The sequence below is a fragment of the Ahaetulla prasina genome, chromosome 7 (genome assembly GCF_028640845.1).
Source record: "Ahaetulla prasina isolate Xishuangbanna chromosome 7, ASM2864084v1, whole genome shotgun sequence".
NCBI lineage: Eukaryota > Metazoa > Chordata > Lepidosauria > Squamata > Colubridae > Ahaetulla > Ahaetulla prasina.
Genome location: NC_080545.1, coordinates 66,673,611 through 66,695,508, shown reverse-complemented (window position 1 = coordinate 66,695,508; position 21,898 = coordinate 66,673,611). Strand labels below are relative to the sequence as shown.

Sequence of the window (21,898 nt, the reverse complement as noted above, 5' to 3'; positions counted from 1 at the left end):
GAAAGGCAGCATTTAACATTTGTGTGCTGTTTTCTATCCAGGTGTTCTTTCCAGAATAACCAGTAGAAAGGAGCCCTGGAAAACATTTCCCAAAGAGAGCTAACAATACATGCTTCTTTCCATGCAAAATGTGCAGGCATCTTCATCTTTCTGCTGTGCTTCTTTTTGTCCCTTATAAAATTATATTGTATTTGAAAACAGTAAATATTTGTCTGTAGTTACTGGTTAAGTTTGAAAACAATTCTCATAATAAGCTTTATATAACCAGTTATCTACCTATCAAGTATCAAATATAGAGAAAAAAATTAACAAGAGGGGGGAGGGGGAGGGAGGGAGGGAGGAAGAGAGGGAGAGGATTCCATCTCATATGCTAAATCTGGTGAATTGTAAGTTAAGTATCAAATGTAGAAAGAAAAATTAATGAGAGAGAAAGAATAAATTTCAAGTTAAAATAATGATAATTACAAGAAAGTGTTGCAAAATTTTCAGATTGAGGAACAAGATGTTAAAATTGAATTTGGTAACTACAAATCAATTTATATTAGAAAAACGAATCAGGCATACATTTGCTGAGTTCCAAACTTTCTGTTAAAATTGACAAAGAGATCTTAATCCTTATTACAGATAGTTCACTGTTTTATTTGCATTGAGCAAGTTATTTCTTGGGTGAAGGAGGGTGGGTACGGCTGGACATTTCATCTGTGATTTTTGTCTCAACATTATTAATTGATGATTCAGGATATCCTATATAGTATTTTATAAACATTAAGATATTATCACACAAATATATGGATTGTTTGTTTTATGTATTATGTACAAAAAGTCCCAATTTATCTTTATAATATTTATTTGTTTCTCATTGGTTAAAAAAAAAGGCAGAGTTCTGATAGTCTTTGTCTGGACTCAGAAAGTTAAGCAGGGTTGGATTCAATTGGTATTTAAATGGGAGATGTCTAAAATTGACTCCTCCTTGGAGTTCCCTTGAAGTAAGTTTCTTGGCCAGGTTATTAATCTCCAAGCCTTATTAATTTCTCTGTAAAATGAGTATTGCAAATGATTAATTGCAGAATCAAAAGAAAATTTAGAGCTCAAGCTTCAACTCCACCTTTCAACAACCTTCTTTTCCAACCTTTTATTTTGTGAAACAGTTTCTCAAAATTCCAAATCTACCTGTTTGGAACTAGTTTACACCCACTGAATAGTAATAATATACAATAGAGTTTCTTCCTATAGTGTTAAATATGTGAATAGTACGCTGGGTTTAGAAATAAATGTAGCAGAATTATTTCAGTCAACCTGAAACTGTCAAATGACTCACTCATACACTTTGCAAAAAGCTCCAAGTATTGTTAGATGCACTCTAACAAATAGGTCAGAAGATTTTGTGGCTCCCTGCTGTAGATACTCAGCAGATAAAATTCTCACAAAAGTGGTCGATTAGTGGTTATTTCTGTAGCATGTGCTGAGTTACACAATAAAGCTACAACTAGCTGAGCTGGTAGATGACAACCAGACCACCCTTCTCTTCATGTATTGTTAGCATTTATGGAAGGGTTTGCAATTGTCTAACAAAAAAAAATCTATTGCCCCTAGGTCTTTGCTTTTTCTTCTAGTCCTGTGCAGTAGATTTAAACTATGTTATAGTTTTAACTTAATTTTAAGTTAACATTACTAAATCTGTGCAGAGATGTACATTGAAACTAAAACTCATTTTAAAATCTAAGCATATTTTTAATGGAATAAATAGACCAGGCACTTGAAAAATAGAACCAAGAACCAAGGAAACAATAAGCCTGAAACAATGACAAAGTAGGGAGAGAATCTGCAATCAGCTTCTGTTCTTCAAAATATATGCATGTTAGTAGTAAAGTAAAAAGGGGGGATAGAGATTAGAGTTCATTCCAAGACACAACCAAAAACACTTCCATTCCCCTTTCTATATACATCAGATCAAACAATATTAACTTAAAACATTCTCTGTCCTCTGTCAAAACTTTAATGTCATTGTTCAACGTTATTTGAATAGTTTTGTATATAAAGGAACCTACCCAACAGTGTCCATATGGTCTGTTAAGTAAGAGTTTTCAGGGCTTTTTTGAAGGCTAGAAGATGAAGGAGGAGGGGGTAAATCCATATCTCGGGGATAACAAATTCCAAAGACTGAGGCAACATGTTTTAAATATCACATAGGATGGAATGAATCTAGTCAGGAAAGATATATGCCTGGGAAACCTGAAGGGCTTTAAAGGTAGCAACCAATGTCTTGAACTGGTAATCAGTGCAACAATTGCTAACAAATATGAAACACTGTTGAATCTGCTGTTTTAGCAGACTACATTTTGGACCACACAGAGCTTCCAATTCATCTTCTAAGACAACCCCAAGTAGGGTGCATTACAAGAATCTATATATAAAATGATGAGTGCATGAGTCATTTTGCCATGGTGCCCCTCTCCAAGATCCACAATTGACACATTAGCCAGCACTGATAAAGGCCCTCTGGCCACAGCTTCTATCTGTGGCTGATGAAAGAGCAGCAAGTTCAGGAGGCTCCCCAGGTATTGGAGGCTTTTTTTAAGTTGTTATGTTACCCCATCCAGAGTTCATATTACAACTGGCCTAAGGCCAGATTGATCAACAACAACAGGAACTGTAACTTTTAGGGATTTAAACTCTAAACAATCAGAGCCAATCTGATCTTGTTTTGATCCATTCAGATCTTCACAGTCCCAAGGCACCCATTATGTTTGTCTGTTATCTAATTTCAAGGAGAGGGGGAAGGGGAGAAGAAAGCTATGCCATAATGACATTAATTAAAGTTGCATGCCTATTAAATTTGCATTCATGTAATAGATAGCAAGTTATGCATTGTGATGTTAGAATCAAGCTCATCGTAGATTAAGCAGTTTAAGGTGCTTCATAAACTTTCCCATGAAGTGACTCAAATAGATTATCATTATCATTAAAACCAACGGAAATAGAAATGGGATTTAGGAAAAATCCTTTTCTGGTGCTTAAAAGACCTCCTGGAATACTATCAGAAGGATAGTGTGTATCCCCAAAATTAATGTATGATCAAATGAGTCTCATTAGAATTTTAGATCAATTGAGTTTTTCTCCCTCCCTCTCTCTCTTACTAAGGAAATCAACCACCCATGTAGCACATTTTAATGGTATTCTACTGGCAATTTTCTCACTTGCTTTGGTTAGCTAATCAGGGAAAATCATATAAACCATCACAGTCACTATTGAAATACATAGACTTTAACACTGGTAATAGATATATTCTTTTTTAATGCGTATTACTCTTATTTATGTAAATTTCCTCCTTTCTTTGTCCTGCAAAATGGTAGTACCAGATTACTCGCTCTTGTTAATGATTCCTCTCCTTTACCATCTGTCTGCTATTTAAAAAATGGAACTTCAAACACTGAGAAAATATTGGTTTCATTCACACATCATACCTAGCCATAATGTCATGACTCACTTTGACTTAACATATTGTGTGAATTCAAATATAATAGTTTATTCCACAAACTGGTTAAAATGAGCCATGACCTAATATGAGTGAACCATTTTTTATTTTATGTACAGTGGAAAACTTATTTAATTCTATAAACAACTAACTCTCAATCACTAGCATAGGGAAACCTAACCAAGGCTTTTCGGTAATATAATTTTATTAATAATGATTATTAAAACAGCTAGGCAATCCTTGTAAAAGTTCATGGAAGGTTACCTAGTAGAGCTGCTGGGGCTGAGGAAGGTACATCAGCAGGCTCTCATGATAAAAGCAGCATTGCAATATCATGCCACAAGCTGCAACCTTTTGGATTTGTGTGGGATATTACGATGGACATAGAAATGCAGCGGGAGCTTACATTATGATATCATAATTCTGCTTTCCTCATTCCAATCACCTTTGCCTCTTTGAAAATACCTCCGGTTAAGGGTTAAAGCAGAACTACTACTATTTCTGGGATCCCTGCCTTGTCTATTCTAATTCCTTATCCCAGTGCTTTTTTTTTTTAATTTGCATTTATATCCCGCCCTTCTCCGAAGACTCAGGGCGGCTTACACTATGTTAAGCAATAGTCTTCATCCATTTGTATATTATATACAAAGTCAACATTGCCCCCAACAATCTGGGTCCTCATTTTACCTACCTTATAAAGGATGGAAGGCTGAGTCAACCTTGGGCCTGGTGGGACTTGAACTTGCAGTAATTGCAAGCAGTTGTGTTAATAACAGACTGTCTTAGTCTGTTGAGCCACCAGAGGCCCTTGCTTGCTGTCATTCTTTTTTTTTTTAATTTGCATTTATATCCCGCCCTTCTCCGAAGACTCAGGGCGGCTTACACTATGTTAAGCAATAGTCTTCATCCATTTGTATATTATATACAAAGTCAACATTGCCCCCAACAATCTGGGTCCTCATTTTACCTACCTTATAAAGGATGGAAGGCTGAGTCAACCTTGGGCCTGGTGGGACTTGAACTTGCAGTAATTGCAAGCAGTTGTGTTAATAACAGACTGTCTTAGTCTGTTGAGCCACCAGAGGCCCTTGCTTGCTGTCATTCATTTTTTTTCTTTTCCCCAATCCCCATGTAAATTTTCCTTCCCTCACCACTTTTTCTGTCTCAGTGCTTATTCTTCTCCCACACAGTTGTACATTAAACAAAAAAAAAATACTTCCAGAGGAATTTTAAGCATGATCAAAGCTGTAGTCACATCCAGCATCTTCCTTTCACCAAGGTGCCTCATTTACCAAAGGATATCTGGGGAAATAATTATGTGACATGTGACTGAGGTTTAAACCCAGACTATATAGCCAGTCTCTTCTGATTTTATTTTAGAAGAGTCAGCATAGTACCAATCTTGTCGATTGGTGAACCACAAGACCACAGGGTTCCAGACTTGCAAGATTTGGGCTGGGCCTAATAGGACCACAGAGAACTTGGTCAGCACCTAAAAATATTCTGTTATTCAGAGCTTAAAACAAATTATTCTACCATTTATTCTTGAAATGTTTCAAATTTAAACAATTCTTTTTCAAGTTAGCAAAACTTGTTTTGAATTCAAACCAAATCTCTTTCAGAGTCAAAACATTTCAATGCAATGGTCAGAAAACTCTTGTTTCAAGTTCAAAACATTTCATATTAAAACAACATTTTTCAACCCTTAATAGAGAATGCAAGAAGATTCTCGTGCCTGCTCTTAGATGTATTTAAAAGAAAAATGCAAAACAATAAATATTAAAAGCATTTGTTTTTGTCTTAAACATCAAACCTGAAGCAATACATATGTTAATTCCTGGTCATTCAGCCTCTTCACATTTTTTAGCCAAGACTTTTTCACTGTTGCCATAGATAACCAGGATTTTCTGACATTTGCTTATTCACAATAGCCATTATTCAGGGACAGAAGTAAGTATTTGTATATGGTTTGCAAGATACAAAAAATCTCCCTTTCTCCTCCCTAAAATCTATGGAACTGAGTTTGTTATTATTAAAAATTAAAGAGGAGGACTTAAGTCTGGGGATTACAATGCTGTAGCATTATATCTAATGTTGTAGTTTATACTTCTGCAGTACAATGACTGGTACAAATAAATTCATTATATGAATCTGAGTGATATATAGATTTAAGAAAATAACCTGATCAGAGGAGTTCAGCAGATTTTGACAAAGATATATTGGTAAGATTCTGTAAAGAAAAGTGCACCTGCCCAGTGTTGATGCTTCTCTGAAGAAATAACACCCTATTAATGACTCACCATTACATACATCTTAAACTACTTGTCTTTTGTCAGACCCAAGGAAAAGGATGAATTGCTCTGTGTGTAACACATCTGAGACAGAAATAGATGGAAGATTAAGAAAACTGGACAGCTCCCATTCATAACTCTCTCCTTCTTGTAAAGTTATAGTCTCATCCCCTGGTTGATTAATTGATGTTCACTACAAAACATGACAACTGAAACTCTTCTCCATGCCAAGGTTACACCTTCTTGTGCACCGTCTTTTCAGTTTTTGACAGCACTGCTTTCTTGAGCCAAACTAATTAGGAAAAGGTTGAACCAGTTTAGGTGTGAAAAAACAACCCAGAGCCAAACCCCAATTAACCTCAAATGCTAACTAAATTGGAGATGAACAAAAGTTCCAATCTTGTTACTCTTCAAATCCACCTACATTTTTATGATTATTTTATACTTCATGACAGAAAACCGAAGGTGTGGAAAGCAACACACACAAAGTGCTTCTCTCCATATGCTCACAGCTTACCAAGAAATCAAGATCCTGGAAACTGCTCTCAAAGAACTGGTGGTATAAAGATATTCTCAGCCCAGTTTTATAACTATAGATTAACTTTTGTCAAAAGAAACTCTAGGTAGTTATTAATTAATTATTTAATTATTTTCAAATTGGCTTGTAACAGCCTTCTCATAGAATTCCCAGCTAGCAGAGCCAAAGGGAATTCTGGAGTTGCAATCCCAAAAAAGCTGCTAGATGTAAGAATATGAGAGGCTGACTAACCAAATATAAAGGAATTGTGATTTCAGAGGATTTATCAATGTATCACTGCATAATTTGTATTGCCATTGACTTTGTTATAATTTTGATGGAGGCACAGGTCTGTATTATGTAATACAATCATAAAAATGAAAGTGCTTGAAAATTTATTATATTATAAAAAGTAAAAGGTTTGCATCCAGTCTATTAGTTTAATTTACATAATTTGTTGAAACGTGTTTCACTAAACTGATCAACATCCCATAAAGAGACCTTCATTATTTTTTTTCCATACTAACTCTCTCTCTTCCTAATAAATTGCAACAAGTTATTATTAAATGTAAAACTGTACATTCACTCAGGGACTGGTACTTTTTAATCATATTAAAGTATATTTATTATTACAACAGTAGTTCAGGGATTAACTAAATAGGATAGCAGCAGAACCTTCATCAAAATGGAGACTGGTGTCAAATTATTCCATTCCCCTGTTTTTTTTTGCCCCTAATTCCTGGACAAAATTGCCCTGTAGAAAAAAAATGATTCAGGAGAGTTGATTTAGGGGGTAAAGTCGCAAAAATATACCTAATTTGCCATAACGTGGGTATATGTTGAATAAAAACTTGTTTTATTTTGAAAATAGTGATTATGGATAGTGTTCTTAAACTCAAGTTTGTATTTTTGTTACTCTACCAGCAGTATATACTGTATTTTTTATTAGCTTTCAAATTTATTAGTCTTACAATTCCTGTTAGATTATAGTCTTGGGTGTATACCTCTTTCTTGTATGTAATATACTATTTTACTGAGTTTCTATATTTCTATAGGTTAGAAACTGAGAGGCCAGGAAATTACTGTATTTTATTCAAAATTTAAAATTTTCCATAAGTACAATCAAAGTCGGGATATAAAACCAAAATAAAAGTGGGATCAGTTGGGCATCTTTTTGTATATGCAGCCATTCTAATTCTTTCATTAGGAGAAAAAGAAAGTATGAGACTTGTTTATGGCTCATTTTTCACTGTCATAAGCAATTTCCGTAGTAGTTAAAGTTCACCCATTCTCCATCTCTCTCTTTCCTCATCAATACTTATACTCATCACTTTTTCCAACTTTTTCTGGGCCTTTCTCCCAGAATCAGATATCCTGCTCATATCCTGCTTCTAAGCTTCTATCCCTGTCTTAGACTATTTGCAAACTAAAAATGCAGTTCATTTCATTTCATTTATTAAATTTCTATACCGCCCTTCTCCCGAAGGACTCAGGGCGGTTCACAGCCAACGTAAAACAGAATTCATACAATATATATAGATAAATTAAAAACACTATAAAAATCTGATTAAATTTTGGCTAACAATTAAAATTAAGTTATTAAAATCAAATAATAAAACCCCAGTTAAAACACAACACATTAGGCTAGCCCTGCGCGATGAAACAAGAGAGTCTTGAGCTCGCATCAGAAGGTCCGGAGGTCGGGGAGTGATCGTAACCCTGGAGGAAGCGCATTCCAGAGGGTAGGAGCCCCCACAGAGAAAGCTCTCCCCCTGGGAGTCGCCAGCCAACATTGTTTGGCTGACGGCACCCTGAGGAGACACTCCCTGTGGGAACGCACAGGTCGATGGGACGTTACCAGTGGCAGCAGGTGGTCCCGTAAATACCCCGGTCCTAAGCCATGGAGTGCTTTAAAGGTGGTTACCAACACCTTGAATTGCACCTGGAAGACCACCGGCAACCAGTGCAGCCTGCGCACAACTGGCTCCCTCTATCACCCGCGCAGCCGCATTCTGGACCAGTTGAAGCCTCCGAGTGCCCTTCAAGGAGAGCTCCATGTAGAGAGCGTTACAATAATCCAGGCAGGAAGTGACGAGGGCATGAGTGACTGTGGACAGGGCATCCCGGTCTATGAAGGGGCGCAACTGGCGAATCAGGCGTATCTGACAAAAGGCTCCTCTGGTGACGGCCGTCAAGTGATCTTCTAACGACAGCCGAGCATCCAGGAACACCCAAGTTGCGAACCCTCTCCATAGGGGCCAATGACTCTGCACCAACAGCCAGCGATAGAACCAGCTGACTGTACCGGGACGCCGGCATCCACAGCCACTCGGTCTTGGAGGGATTGAGTCAGAGCCCATTCCTCCCCATCCAGACCCACACGGCCTCCAAACACCGGGACATCACGTTGACAGCTTCATTGGGGTGGTCCGGGGTGGAGACATACAGCTGAGTATCATCAGCGTACTGATGATACTGCACCCCAAAACCACAAATGATCTCCCCTAGCGGCTTCATATAGATGTTGAACAGGAGAGGCGAGAGAACCAACCCCTGCGGCACCCCACAAGTGAGGTGCCTCGCGGTCGACCTCTGCTCCCCTGCCAAAACCATCTGCGACCGGTCAGAGAGATAGGAGGAGAACCATCGAAAAACGGTGCCCCCCCACTCCCAATCCCTCTAATCGTCGCAGCAGGATACCATGGTCGATGGTATCAAAAGCCGCTGAGAGGTCTAATAGGACCAGGACAGAGGAACAACCCCTATCCCGAGCCATCCAGAGATCATCAACCAACGCGACCAAAGCCATCTCCGTGCTGTAACCAGGTCGGAAGCCGGACTGGAACGGGTCTAAATAGACAGTTTCCTCCAGGTACCGAGGAAGTTGTCGTGCCACCACACTCTCAACAACCTTCACCAAGAAATGAAGGTTGGAGACAGGACGGTAGTTTGATAAAACAGCTGGATCCAGGGAAGGCTTCTTGAGGAGGGACCTCAACACCACCTCCTTCAAGGCGGATGGGAAGGCACCCTCCCTCAAACAAGCATTTACAATTCCCTGTAACCAGCCTCGTGTAACCTCCTGTGTGGCCAGTACCAACCAGGAGGGACACGGGTCCAATAAACATGTGGCAGCCTTCAACCTCCCCAGTATCCTCTCCATGTCCTCGGGAGCCACAGGCTCATACTCATCCCTGATAACCTCACCAAGAACATCCTCCATCATCCCACCTGAACCCACCCTATCAGAGTCCAGCCCATCCCGAATCTGAGCGATTTTATCGTGCAGATATTGTCCAAAATCCTCAGCACGACCCTGCAAGGGGTCCTCCCATGCCCCCTGATGAAGTAGGGAGTGGGTCATCCTAAACAGGGCGGTCTAAATCTTGTAAATTTGGAATCAAAACCACAGGCAGTATTTTATGCTTCTAGCTTCAGCATTTCAGAATCTTTTCTTTGGGGGGAAGGCCACAGGGTGGAAGAATCCTGGGATGTTTCTGGAGTATCTTAATGGTCCATGGGTATCAAGTCCATGGGCCAGATGCATCACGCACAAGGCATGCCCACCCCAGCTCCACAAAGGCAAAAAAGTTGTAATATGTTATGTGACATCACGTGATGTGATCAAGTTTGACACCCGTGTCTTGACCTATCTGGGATATAATGTTTGCTTTTCTTATAGTCGTTACTAAGTCTTCTCCTCCACAGAAAGGAAACAGACTGGTTACCAGTCTTCTCCTCAACCTTGAGATAATTTATATGTGTACAGTACTGTTTCTTAAGAGACACTTTATCAGAAAATCTCAGAGCATCAAGTTAAATTGGAAATATTGGGGATGGGGGGAACATCCAGGAAGAAAACAATTGGCAATGCATATTATTATCAAGAACTACTTGGAAATCACCATGAGACAAGCTTGATTTGAAAGAGACATTTTCTCTTTTAACTTAAGCAGCTGGTGAATTGTAAAAACATCTGTTAGACTCTCATATGGGCATGGAAAAAATGATGTGATAAGGGCTAGAATAGGAACAGAGTATTCAGAAACAATTATTTTTCTGCAATAGATTATCCTTGCTGCTCTTCTTGTTGACAATGAAGAAAAAACATTACCCATACTTAAATCACAACTGATTGATCAAAATAGATTTTTCAGCATAGGTGGAAGACTAATATTGCAAAGATTTAGCATGAATAAATCCAGAGGGGAAGGGACTACTATGCAAACAAAGTGATTTGGAAAGTGCCAAATAAGAATTATTATGTTTTCTTGTTGGAATGTTTATGAGAGGACATGTTCCTGGGAGAGAGCCCATACTGGTGCCATGAGAAAACCATGGAAAGGCACTTAGGTTAGGAGGAGAACTGATAGGTGCAGTGTGGTATAATGTAGCTATAGATGTATCAAAAATAATGTCTTAAGCATATCTATTAGTATATTTACACATCACAAAAATATCTGCCTGTAATCTAATATTAAAATCTTTACTTTTGCTGTTTTGTATGTCCTTTAGGTAATTTATTATTATAAATTATGCTAGTTGTGAAAAATAATAGCAGTTTTTGTACAAAGCTAAACATAGCATACAATCGATCAGTTATATTTTTGCAGCCCTTCAAAGCTGATAGAAGTATATCAGCCAACAAAAGGCATAATTTCATTCACAGTTTGAAAGAGGCCTTAATATCCAGAAAGATAAGAAGCTTCTGAAAAATGTAAGATAAATGTAAGGGGGCAATCAGTCTCTAAAAACATCAGGGAGCACAGCCACACATTTAAAGAAGAATGAAGCATTATCAGAAAAGCTTTCATGGTGAGCCCAGTGACGACTGGGAAATATAAGAAAATACTTACAAATTGCTTATACTTTATATGATGAAAATATAGGGTGTATCTCAAAAGTAAAGTTCTTAACCAAAAATATTCAACCATGCTCATAAAGTGTTTAATGACGATGTGTCAACCAATGTCAATCAATCAAATCAAAGATATAAAGAGAGAAATGAATGAGATTTTAAAATTTGACCCAGAATGCTTCTATTACTTATACAATCAATCCTTGGCAGCAGAAAAAAAAGTTATTCCATCAGATTGTTGAGGATGGTTTGTTTCACCGACTCCAACTGAGGTTGTAAATATTGAAACCAACCTTTTATTTTTATTTTTATTTATTTAGTTTGTCACACAGTATATATAAGCATAAGCATGAAATAACTATACAATATATAAGCATATATATAAGCATGAGTATGTAATAACTATATTAATTGGATATAACAAAAGGAAACAATAGGACAGGAACGGTAGGCAAAGCAAAGCACATCATTTAAGTTTACCCAAAGCTATTCCTTTTAACAAATCTAATTCCAAGTTTCATGTTTTTCAACTTGGAGCATTTAACATTTTAAAAATGTCATTGCTTCAGAGATATTTGCACATAAGAAGCTGCCTTCTTTTCAGTTAACCATCTACCTCAGTATTGTTGACGTTGAGAGATGGTGCTTTCCTCTATTTCAGACTACTATCCTAGGTAGTCTGGCAATGCCAAGGTTAAGCTTGAAACTTTCTATAAGTAAAAATGATAACATAAAAATCTTTAAGATCCAGGGTATAGATGGACAATCTGCAGTTGCTGTATGTACTGTATGGAGACTCTCTACTCTTTTTTTGGAATGCTTAGTCCCAGTGGTAGGATTCAGCCAGTTTGGGCAGGTTCAAGCGAACCACTAGTTAAATTGCTGGCTGGCTCCACCCCACCCCTTCCCACCCCTCCCTTTCAGGAGTCCCCACGCCCCCCATTTTGGCACCCAGGTAAGTGCAGGGAGGCCTATTAGTCCCAAAATGGGGCATGGGGAGGCACCCCCCCATACCTGTTCTCGCTCCCAGGAGGCTGTAGGGAGGCCTATTAGGCTCAAAACAGGGCACAGGGCGATGCATCCCCTCATGGCCCATTTTTGCTCCCAGGAGGGTGCAGGAGGCGGAGTGCTGCCTATCACACACCCTGGCCACGCCCACCAAGCCACACCCATAGAACCAGTAGTAAAAAAAATTGAATCCCACCACTGCTTAGTCCCCTCCAATTATGTTAAGTTTCCCAAGCCACATCTCATATAACCTCTCAAACATCATAGCACATGGAAGATGGCAGGCTGAAGACAGCTCCACGGGAAAGCAGAATCAACGTTTGTAGTATTAACAAGGTAGATGATGAATAGGTAGTTTTCTATGTTTCTCTCTGGAGAAAAGAGAGAGACATACAATAGCCCAAGCTGTTGTTCCTTGTGATTCCTTTTTCTCATGAAGAGAACATAGTGATCTCTGGTGAGGCAAGGAGAATCAGAAGAATGGAGAATTTGTCATGTTTGCTCCAACCTTTTAAAGGGTGCTAAGTTCACTGCTAACTACTTCAGGAAATTGCCTATAAACAGCCTCAAAGAAGTTAGACACCTGCAAAGTGACAAGGCTGGAAGTAACGGGTAAGTGTCTTCAATGCTCAATATAACAATATAAAGATTTATTTTTATAACTCTTAAGAATTTAAAATAAACAGCAAAAAGCAAGACAAGGTTTTGTCTACAGAAAATTTTAAAGGATCAAAAAACTTTGGAGTTTTGGACTCTGAATATTAAGACTTTGAAACTATTTTTAAAGAGTAAATGTATGTTTATGGGGAAGAATTTGCTTTTGAAGTTGTAGACACAATAAGACAAATAACTTAAAATGGCATTCAGAGATATGTTTGACAAACTGTACTGAGATCTGTGTCAAAAATTTGATTCAATGTCAGCTACGTTGCGTCTTTTTGAGAATAGTCTGATCCCAAAGATGTTACAAAACAAGATATGCAGCAAAATATTAACAAAACTTTATAAGAATTTGCCACCAGATATAAAGAAAAAATTGAATGAGGTTTTAAAATTTAAGAAGGAAATAAAAATGAAAATCCCAGAGAACAATTGAAATAATTTCTTTTTGTTAGATTCACAAAAGGGACTGTTTAAAATGCTAAAGAAACTATAGCAAGAATCAATAACCATCTGAATAAGAAAGAGAAAGATTGTTCTGTTTGGGGGGGAAAAATCTATATAGAATTTTTCTATACAAAATCTACAGAATCATTTTATTTGATCAGGGATAAATGGGATAGGTTATTGTTCTGGATTGCTCTTTTTGGATTTATTAATATCCTAATTGGAAAAATGTAGTATACTAGATTTGTTTGCATTTAACATGGTATAAAATCTTTTCGCCTATAGTTGCTTTATGTAATCCTAACTTTATAGTAGTTAAACTATAGCATAAATACTTTGAATTCAACTGATTGTTTTTTTAATTCAAAACAAGGGAGTTTGGGAAACTTGTCTTTTAAAGGAGAAACTATTTCTCTTCATTACATTAAATTTTGGTTTTTTGTTTATATTAAGATAGTGGGATCACTTGTAAAATATGGATATGTTTATAGTTCAGAGTGGAAATACAAAATACGTATTTAAATGGGGTAAGTTACTATTTGGGGTGTGGGTGTTTTGGAATTGTTGGTATTTGGAGTAGGAAAAATGTTAGGTGTTGAAGCTTGTCTTTATAAAAAAATGATGATGATTATGTTATCCATTCAGTCAAGTCCAGCTCTTGATGATTCTGTTGGCCAGCTGTCTCCACATCTTCCGATTTGAGCCTTTCTATGCTCTGGTTGGTGTCAGTTTTGATGGTGTCCAGACCACCATTGTTCTTTGATCGCCTAGTTTCCTTAAAGGAGAAATGGTCTCTTTTAAATCTTTGTTTTCTTTCACTTGGTTTATTTTAGGAGGGACCATTTTATCTGCTGAAAAACAAAATCTTGGACCAAAGGCCTTTGCAATATTTATCACTCAATTCTCACTTTTAAAAAATAACACATTTCCAAACATTTCAAAGTTATCCAGCCAAGGATACTCCTATTGCAAAAGTGGAACATTAACTGTGAGCTACTCCAGCTCTACAAAACAGTGTTCTAAGTTAATTACTGTGAGTTCAGATGAATTCATCTGTATCATGGCAAATATGACATTAATTTATAAACAGCCCTGCACAAGATAGTTAACATACCCACCTCTGTAGAAAATTACCTTCAGTGCAAAGTGCCTGCCTAAATAAAAGAGAAGGGTGATGCTGAAGTTCTCAAAGCCTAGGGAGGCTATGTAAAAAAATTTTTTTTTAAAAAAATAGACATTTCAAATAGTCTGCACCCGTGCTATTCATAACTGCATTTTTTTACGTGATTCTATCTCCATAAGACTCTGATGGCTCATTGCTTAATTAATTAATTTTTAATTTTTAAAAAACAGTCTAATCAATTATTAATATAACGACTTGTTTTTAGAAAAACAAAATGTAAAAACCCTTAAAAATAATAGCAGCCCAATGACATGGTAGCACATGAGCTTCAAACACACAACAGAAAGACCACCATCTTTGCTATTTTTTTAGAAGCTAACAACCATCCCAGGTTTTATAGAATTTATAAATCAATTTTAATAATATTTTTACAAGAGACATGGGATATTGAATCCTTACAACTTAGAGGTGTCCCATCTCATTCATTATTAACCCATCCATATCTTAAAGGAGGCTAATCTTTAGGGTGTTTCTGCAACCTACTACTTGATTCCTTGCACATCCAAATAATATCTGTCTTCAGATGTGACCAATTACTAATAGCAATATCTAGCCTAATTAATTCCATTAAATTTCTTCTGGTAAATGTTTATTTCTACCACCAAACTAATAGCCCAATTAATGATTCTTGGGGCTATTTTGAAACCTGGCTTAGTGAGCTAATTGTGCAACATCCTGATTTTACTTGGCTATTGGTTGGTGGTTTTAATAGCAGAATTGGAAGAAATGATAAAGCTTTATTACAACAATTTAATGCCTCATATTCTTCCCTTTATAGAGAGCCTTCAGAGAAGCCATAAGATACTGGCATTAACATGAGGAGGGTGGAGACTGTATTTACTGACAGTAAAATCTGATGTAAAACCATTAAAAGGCTATATGCCTGGTAACTGAAGAACAGTTCACCTTCTGGGGCTCTCCATGAGTATCAAACCTGAATTATATATTAATATCAAAAAGCAAGCTATTGTTGTGCAAGGATTTCACAGTGATATTTGGGATGACCACCTCCTAATATTGGGCCTCATTACCCAGGCTGATATCAAGCAGAACAGACAACAGATTCTCCTAAGCCCTTATGTGCTGTTATATCAGATCAAAATGGACAAGCAATCTGCTGCATTCCAGTTCTGTAATGTCCCGCAAACTGTCCTGTATTGACTTCAGGTAGCTATAAAGAAACAGCATCTGTCTTTCACAGTCTTACTAGGGTCACCCAAAATTATATCCAACCTACAGCATCATAGTCTATACATCAACCACTTGGAAAATCTAAACCATGATTTGATAAAGAATATGCTTTGGTTAAAAGCCAGGAATGCAGGCATATAAGAGGACATGTTTAGCTAATAATTCCTATTCCTATGACATCTTTTATAAGAATAAAAGGAAAGATAAGAAGCTATTAAAGTAAAGGGGGGGGAACAAAATGCCCAGGAATACTGAACAGAGATTTAGCAAAATATCACAAACAAAAATCATTTGGGCTTCTAAAATCAAAACCTAAAGTTAACACAAAGCCAGAAAATGAAATTAATTCAATCCACCTTGAGATCTGGGTACAGACTTTTTCAAAGTACATTTTTATCTATACAGGATTGTATCTCAACATTTTGGATGTAGAGAACTCTATTCTACAGTGTGGTCATCAGTAACTCATATGGAAATATAAAAAGTATTAAAGCTCCTGGTTCAGAATTAATTCTTTTTTTTATTTCTTTTTGTCACAACAGTATACACAAACAATTGTCATAGATAAAACAACATATCTTGAAGAATATATATATATATATATATATAAGTAAAAAAATATATGCATCAACTATATTAATTTGATATAATGAAGGGAACAATAGGACAGGAACGGTAGGCACTTTTGTGCTCTTATGCACGCCCCTTAATTCCTCCAGATTTCTTAAAATTAAATCCATCATGATAGGTTTCTGTGTTAACCCCATTTTCTACTGCTATAAATTTCTTTTCGGTAGTTCCCCAAACCTGGGTTACTTTCATCTCCCAATGTATAAGAAAAGAGACAGACCTCTTGTTCCAGCCAACTGTCATCCACTTAGTATTCTCTCCGTAATTAGTAAACTTTTTGATAGATTTCCATGCCACAAATTATAGGATTGGCTGTTTTCTGATAACATTATGGTGCCAGAACAGGAAGGATTTGGAGATGGACATTCAATAATACTGTAAATCAGTGCCTAATATTGCATCATTTGGCAGAAAAATACTATGGATTTCCAAAAGTAGCTCATTTTGCTACCTTTTATTAACTTAAAGGCAGCTTTTGATTCTATTCCTAAGAGGAAACTAGCTAACTAATCAATTAATCCTCATCTTCTTAATTTGATTATTCAGCTACATTGCAATATCAGTTTACCTATAGTTTACATGAGGGGTGTCAAATTCAAGGCCCACAGGCCATATCCAGCCCATAGGGTGCTTAGATATGGCCCATAGGGCTGACCTGGAAACAGCAAGTGACCGGCCTCTGCCAGCAAAAATGGAGCTAGGGAGGGCTGTGTGCGGCCCTCCTGAGCTCCATTTTCACTGGCAGAGGGTGGCAGGAGGCCATCGCAGCCAGAAATGGAGCTTGGGAACCCATTTTCACTGGTAAATTACTCGGGCCGCCACAGGTGACCCCAGCATGAACAATGTTGAGCTAGCCATGCCTAGCCTGGCCACGCCCATCCCAGCCCCCTGAGGTCCAACACAACCCTGATGCAGCCCTCAATAAAATCGAGTTTGACACCCCTGGTTTATACAGTAAACTGTATAGATAACTTACAAAGGTTAAAGGCATTAATTTTGATGATCTGACAGAGCCTATCCCCACTCATGAATGGATTAAGCACACATGTATATTATCCTCTTATGTTTTAACATTTATATGAACACAAAATTATCTTGTAGCTTTTGCTACTCCAGACTTCCATCCTCTGCCCTTCACCCATCTTCCAATCCCAATTTTGTATGTATCAATCTATCCTGAGCTGCCCTTAAAACAGTGATATTGCCTGAATAGCCTCTTCTTCCCTATCTGACTCATAATACGAGAATTAATAAAGCCTCCAAACACTTGAAAAACAAGGTGGTTCAACATCAAACATATTATAATATCCCATGGAGGATATAGCTAAATTACACTAGGTAATTAAATTTAATAAGTCTGGGTCGCTCACAACAATCAAAGAAATTACAATGAAATAAAGAAAAGATGGCAGTGCTGTGAAGTGTGGGGCCTCGTGCTTCTTCGCTAAAGCCCTTGGTGAAGAGCCACATCTTCACAGCTTTTTTTCAATGGTAGCAAAATGGAGCCCATCTGGATTTTGAGGTAGCCTGTCTGCGCAGTTCAGAACACAAGTTTCCTTTTCTTTAATCTGCTCTTTGATGTGGACTTTTAATCTACAATTCTATGATATAACATCTATTCTATTCTAAGCATACATGCAGGTTATGATTAAAATAATGTAGAAATTGCATTATATTAATTAATGAAAAATGTGACTAATCATCAATTTGAAAATATAAAATAAAACACTAATCAAGTTGACTATTTCTCCTCATCTCTATTTCAAAAAATAATTTTATATGGAATGCAATGCTTTTCTACAAAATGTTTTCAAATATTTCAAAGATGAAAAGTAAGACAAGTGTAAGAATAAAGAAGAGTAAGATCCAGCTTAGTGTAGAGGTTTAAGGTGCTGTCCTAGAAAACCGGAGACTGTTAATCCTAGTTCTACCTTGGGCATGAAAACCAGTTCAATTCAATTCAATTCAAATTGAATTCAAATCTTTATTGGCAGTGCACAACATATGTGCAATGAGATTGGTTGAGCTCCCTCAGTGCACCCTCCCAACACAATACAATTCACAGTGAAGACAGAAAATCCCTAACCCAATAAATCATATTAACAAAAGACCCAGTCCTATTGCATCAGTGTGAACATGTTACACCTTGCGCCGGCCCTGCAGTCCATCATATACATAGTTGTGAAGTTATTTCTCATTCAAGAGTCTGACAGCCCGCAGATAAAAACTATTCTTCAGCCTGTTTGTACAGCTGGCTATACTTCTATATCAGGGGTGGGTTCTACTTACCTTTACCACCAGTTCGCATCGTGCCTGTGTGCTCTTCTGCGCATACGCAGAAGAGTTTTGATGATGTTTGGGTCAGTGGGCGGAGCCTCCCGCCAGTTTTACTACCAGTTCTATAGAACCAGTCCAACTGGGGGCAACCCACCACTGTTCTATATCTCCTTCCCAATGGTAGGAGGGTAAAGAAGTGATGACCAGGGTGAGAGTAGTCCCTGAGAATTTTCCTCACTTTTCTAAGGCAGGGAGCCCTAGTGATCTCATCTAGTAGTATCAGGGGACAGCCCATGATGTTTTGTGCTGTGCTCACCACCCTCTGTAATGTTTTTCTATCCACGGCTGTCAGAGTGGCATGCCATATCGTGATGCAATAAGTGAGGACGCTTTTTATTGTGGAACGGTAAAAGGAGGTCATCAGTTGTTGTTCCACCCTGCTTTTACGCAAGACCCTAAGGAAATGGAGTCTCTGTTGGGCCTGCCTGACCACCTGGATCACTGCACTGTAAAGCACAATCAGACCTACAAACTTCTGTTATTGTAGCCTATCACATTAAAAAATATAGCCCTAATCATCCTGTGAAATCATTTTCCTGATCTTGTCTACCTCATGGGGCTGCAACCATACATTAATCAAATACATCATCAGATATAAATTGGACAAGTTGATGTAATCGACCAATGTTTTACCAAAATCAATGTGTTAAGCATCTAAGTTGCTAAAGTCCTCCCAAAAGTGAAGTACTAATATTTCCCAGTTGGAGCCTACTGAAAACCTGTTCTGTAAACTATTCCTGCAAGATTACTGCAAGAAGCAATAGAGTTAATTATTTGGATAGCGTAATTATTAATAATATTTTTTTAAAGAATAAGAGCAAGCTGTAAAAATAGCCTAATGATATTATATAAAGCAATTAATTAATAAATAGGATAAAGATATTTTGACAAATGGAATGCGTTAATAAATAAAGGCTTCTTTTGTAGATTTTTGTGAACTGGTTGTGTATTTCTTATCTGTTCAGACTATAGCTTTGCTTTTCATTCTTTAAACTGAGCCACTTCCTGTGTTGTATTTGGGAGCCTCAGTAGGGAGGTGCAGCAGATAAATGTACTTGAAGTTGGCTCTGATCATCCTTTCAGATCTTATCACGGTCATGCTAGCAGGAAATGGTAAGAGTGGCTTATATCTATTTCAGTAATAGAACAAGATTCACTCAGCCAGTACTACGGTATGATACTGTATATGTTGATTGTCTGTATATTTGATCCATTATTACAAGTTAAAGGCGTAATTGGTAATAAAGCAGATATATATTAATATTGCTGCTTCTTTCTCAGTAGATACCTGTGCATAAAACACATTTTATTATGACAATGTAGTACAAAATGTAAGTGTCTATCATAAACAAAATTGATGAAGCCGATATCAGTATAAATTCCAGTTTTCATATGTATGCAGATTGATAGCTTTTATACTTAATTATCTTTCTTAAAAACAATTTTGGTAGAAATTTTATTTCTTCTTTTCATAATTTGGTCAGAGCTGCCTTTTTCTAACTTTCTAACAGTATTCTTTGCTGTGGAAATCGCTGAATGCTATATTTAAGTGGATTTAAAGTTTCAACATTACAGATAGTCGACTTCCGCTGGCAACGCAGGCTTCGTGGACATTCCTCTGGGATCATCTGTCCTGGGTTTCATCAAACCGTCCCTGACAGCGTAAATGGGCTGTCAAACGGTTTGGAATTCTCTCCCCCGGGAGAAGGGGGAGGGAAGAGTGGTCAGGTTTGGGTAGAGCTCCCCGGGAGCCCCTGGAATTTAACCAGGGGATCAAAGGGTGAGAGCTCCCCTTTAGCCTAATGATATTATATAAAGCAATTAATTAATAAATAGGATAAAGATATTTTGACAAATGGAATGCGTTAATAAATAAAGGCTTCTTTTGTAGATTTTTGTGAACTGGTTGTGTATTTCTTATCTGTTCAGACTATAGCTTTGCTTTTCATTCTTTAAACTGAGCCACTTCCTGTGTTGTATTTGGGAGCCTCAGTAGGGAGGTGCAGCAGATAAATGTACTTGAAGTTGGCTCTGATCATCCTTTCAGATCTTATCACGGTCATGCTAGCAGGAAATGGTAAGAGTGGCTTATATCTATTTCAGTAATAGAACAAGATTCACTCAGCCAGTACTACGGTATGATACTGTATATGTTGATTGTCTGTATATTTGATCCATTATTACAAGTTAAAGGCGTAATTGGTAATAAAGCAGATATATATTAATATTGCTGCTTCTTTCTCAGTAGATACCTGTGCATAAAACACATTTTATTATGACAATGTAGTACAAAATGTAAGTGTCTATCATAAACAAAATTGATGAAGCCGATATCAGTATAAATTCCAGTTTTCATATGTATGCAGATTGATAGCTTTTATACTTAATTATCTTTCTTAAAAACAATTTTGGTAGAAATTTTATTTCTTCTTTTCATAATTTGGTCAGAGCTGCCTTTTTCTAACTTTCTAACAGTATTCTTTGCTGTGGAAATCGCTGAATGCTATATTTAAGTGGATTTAAAGTTTCAACATTACAGATAGTCGACTTCCGCTGGCAACGCAGGCTTCGTGGACATTCCTCTGGGATCATCTGTCCTGGGTTTCATCAAACCGTCCCTGACAGCGTAAATGGGCTGTCAAACGGTTTGGAATTCTCTCCCCCGGGAGAAGGGGGAGGGAAGAGTGGTCAGGTTTGGGTAGAGCTCCCCGGGAGCCCCTGGAATTTAACCAGGGGATCAAAGGGTGAGAGCTCCCCTTTAGCCTGACGAAGCTCCGTGCCCAGGGTGCTTCTGTTTATACAGAACAAGAAGCCGCGACCATCTCTGTGCCAAGATTTATTTTTAAAGAGAACTCAACACAGACAGAACAAAGTAGGAGGACTAGCAAGAATTTGCAAGTAATAAATCTTAACTTCAGCTCTTAAATAGCTTTCCTTTGAACTAACTTTCAACTTGAGTGGATTTAAAATGGCGTTTGCAATATACAAAGGAAAGTGAAACTATAAAAGGACAAAGGAAGAGAAGAACATAACAAACTATTTTTTAAATGGAATGCATAAGAACTGTTAATGATTTTTTTTTCTTTTTACCTTTTTCTTTATCACAATGTTTAAGAAGAAAAGTTTATTGAATTTTTTTTTCTCTTTTTGGTAGATTTTACAGTTTAAGAATGGCTCTTAAGCAAACAGAACTAACTACTAAAATCTTGGAAACTTCTTCACTTCAAATATGGATATATTTTTTTTATAGGAACTTTTGGAAGCTTATCTTTTCTTAATAAGTTTTTAAACAAGAGATTTT

General features: G+C 37.3%; 2 protein-coding genes across 5 annotated transcripts in view; one reads left to right on the top strand and one right to left on the bottom strand.

Moving 5' to 3' along the window:
* The window catches only part of ENTHD1 (ENTH domain containing 1), a 182,548-nt gene that overhangs the window by 72,158 nt on the left and 88,492 nt on the right, over positions 1-21,898 (bottom strand). The gene's annotated exons all lie outside the window — the stretch shown is intronic.
* GRAP2 (GRB2 related adaptor protein 2) overlaps positions 1-21,898 on the top strand; it is a 79,002-nt gene that overhangs the window by 12,975 nt on the left and 44,129 nt on the right. The window contains exon 1 of one of the 4 annotated variants that reach the window (XM_058190422.1): positions 12,474-12,761. The exons of 2 other annotated variants lie outside the window; for them this stretch is intronic. Coding sequence is in view for 1 of the 2 variants with exons in the window: in XM_058190420.1 (XP_058046403.1) it covers positions 20,672-20,674 (3 nt within the window). In the remaining variant the exon portion in view is untranslated. Of the gene's footprint in view, positions 1-12,473; positions 12,762-20,627; positions 20,675-21,898 lie in introns of those variants that run through there. One more of the 4 variants, XM_058190420.1, reaches the window with a different exon arrangement.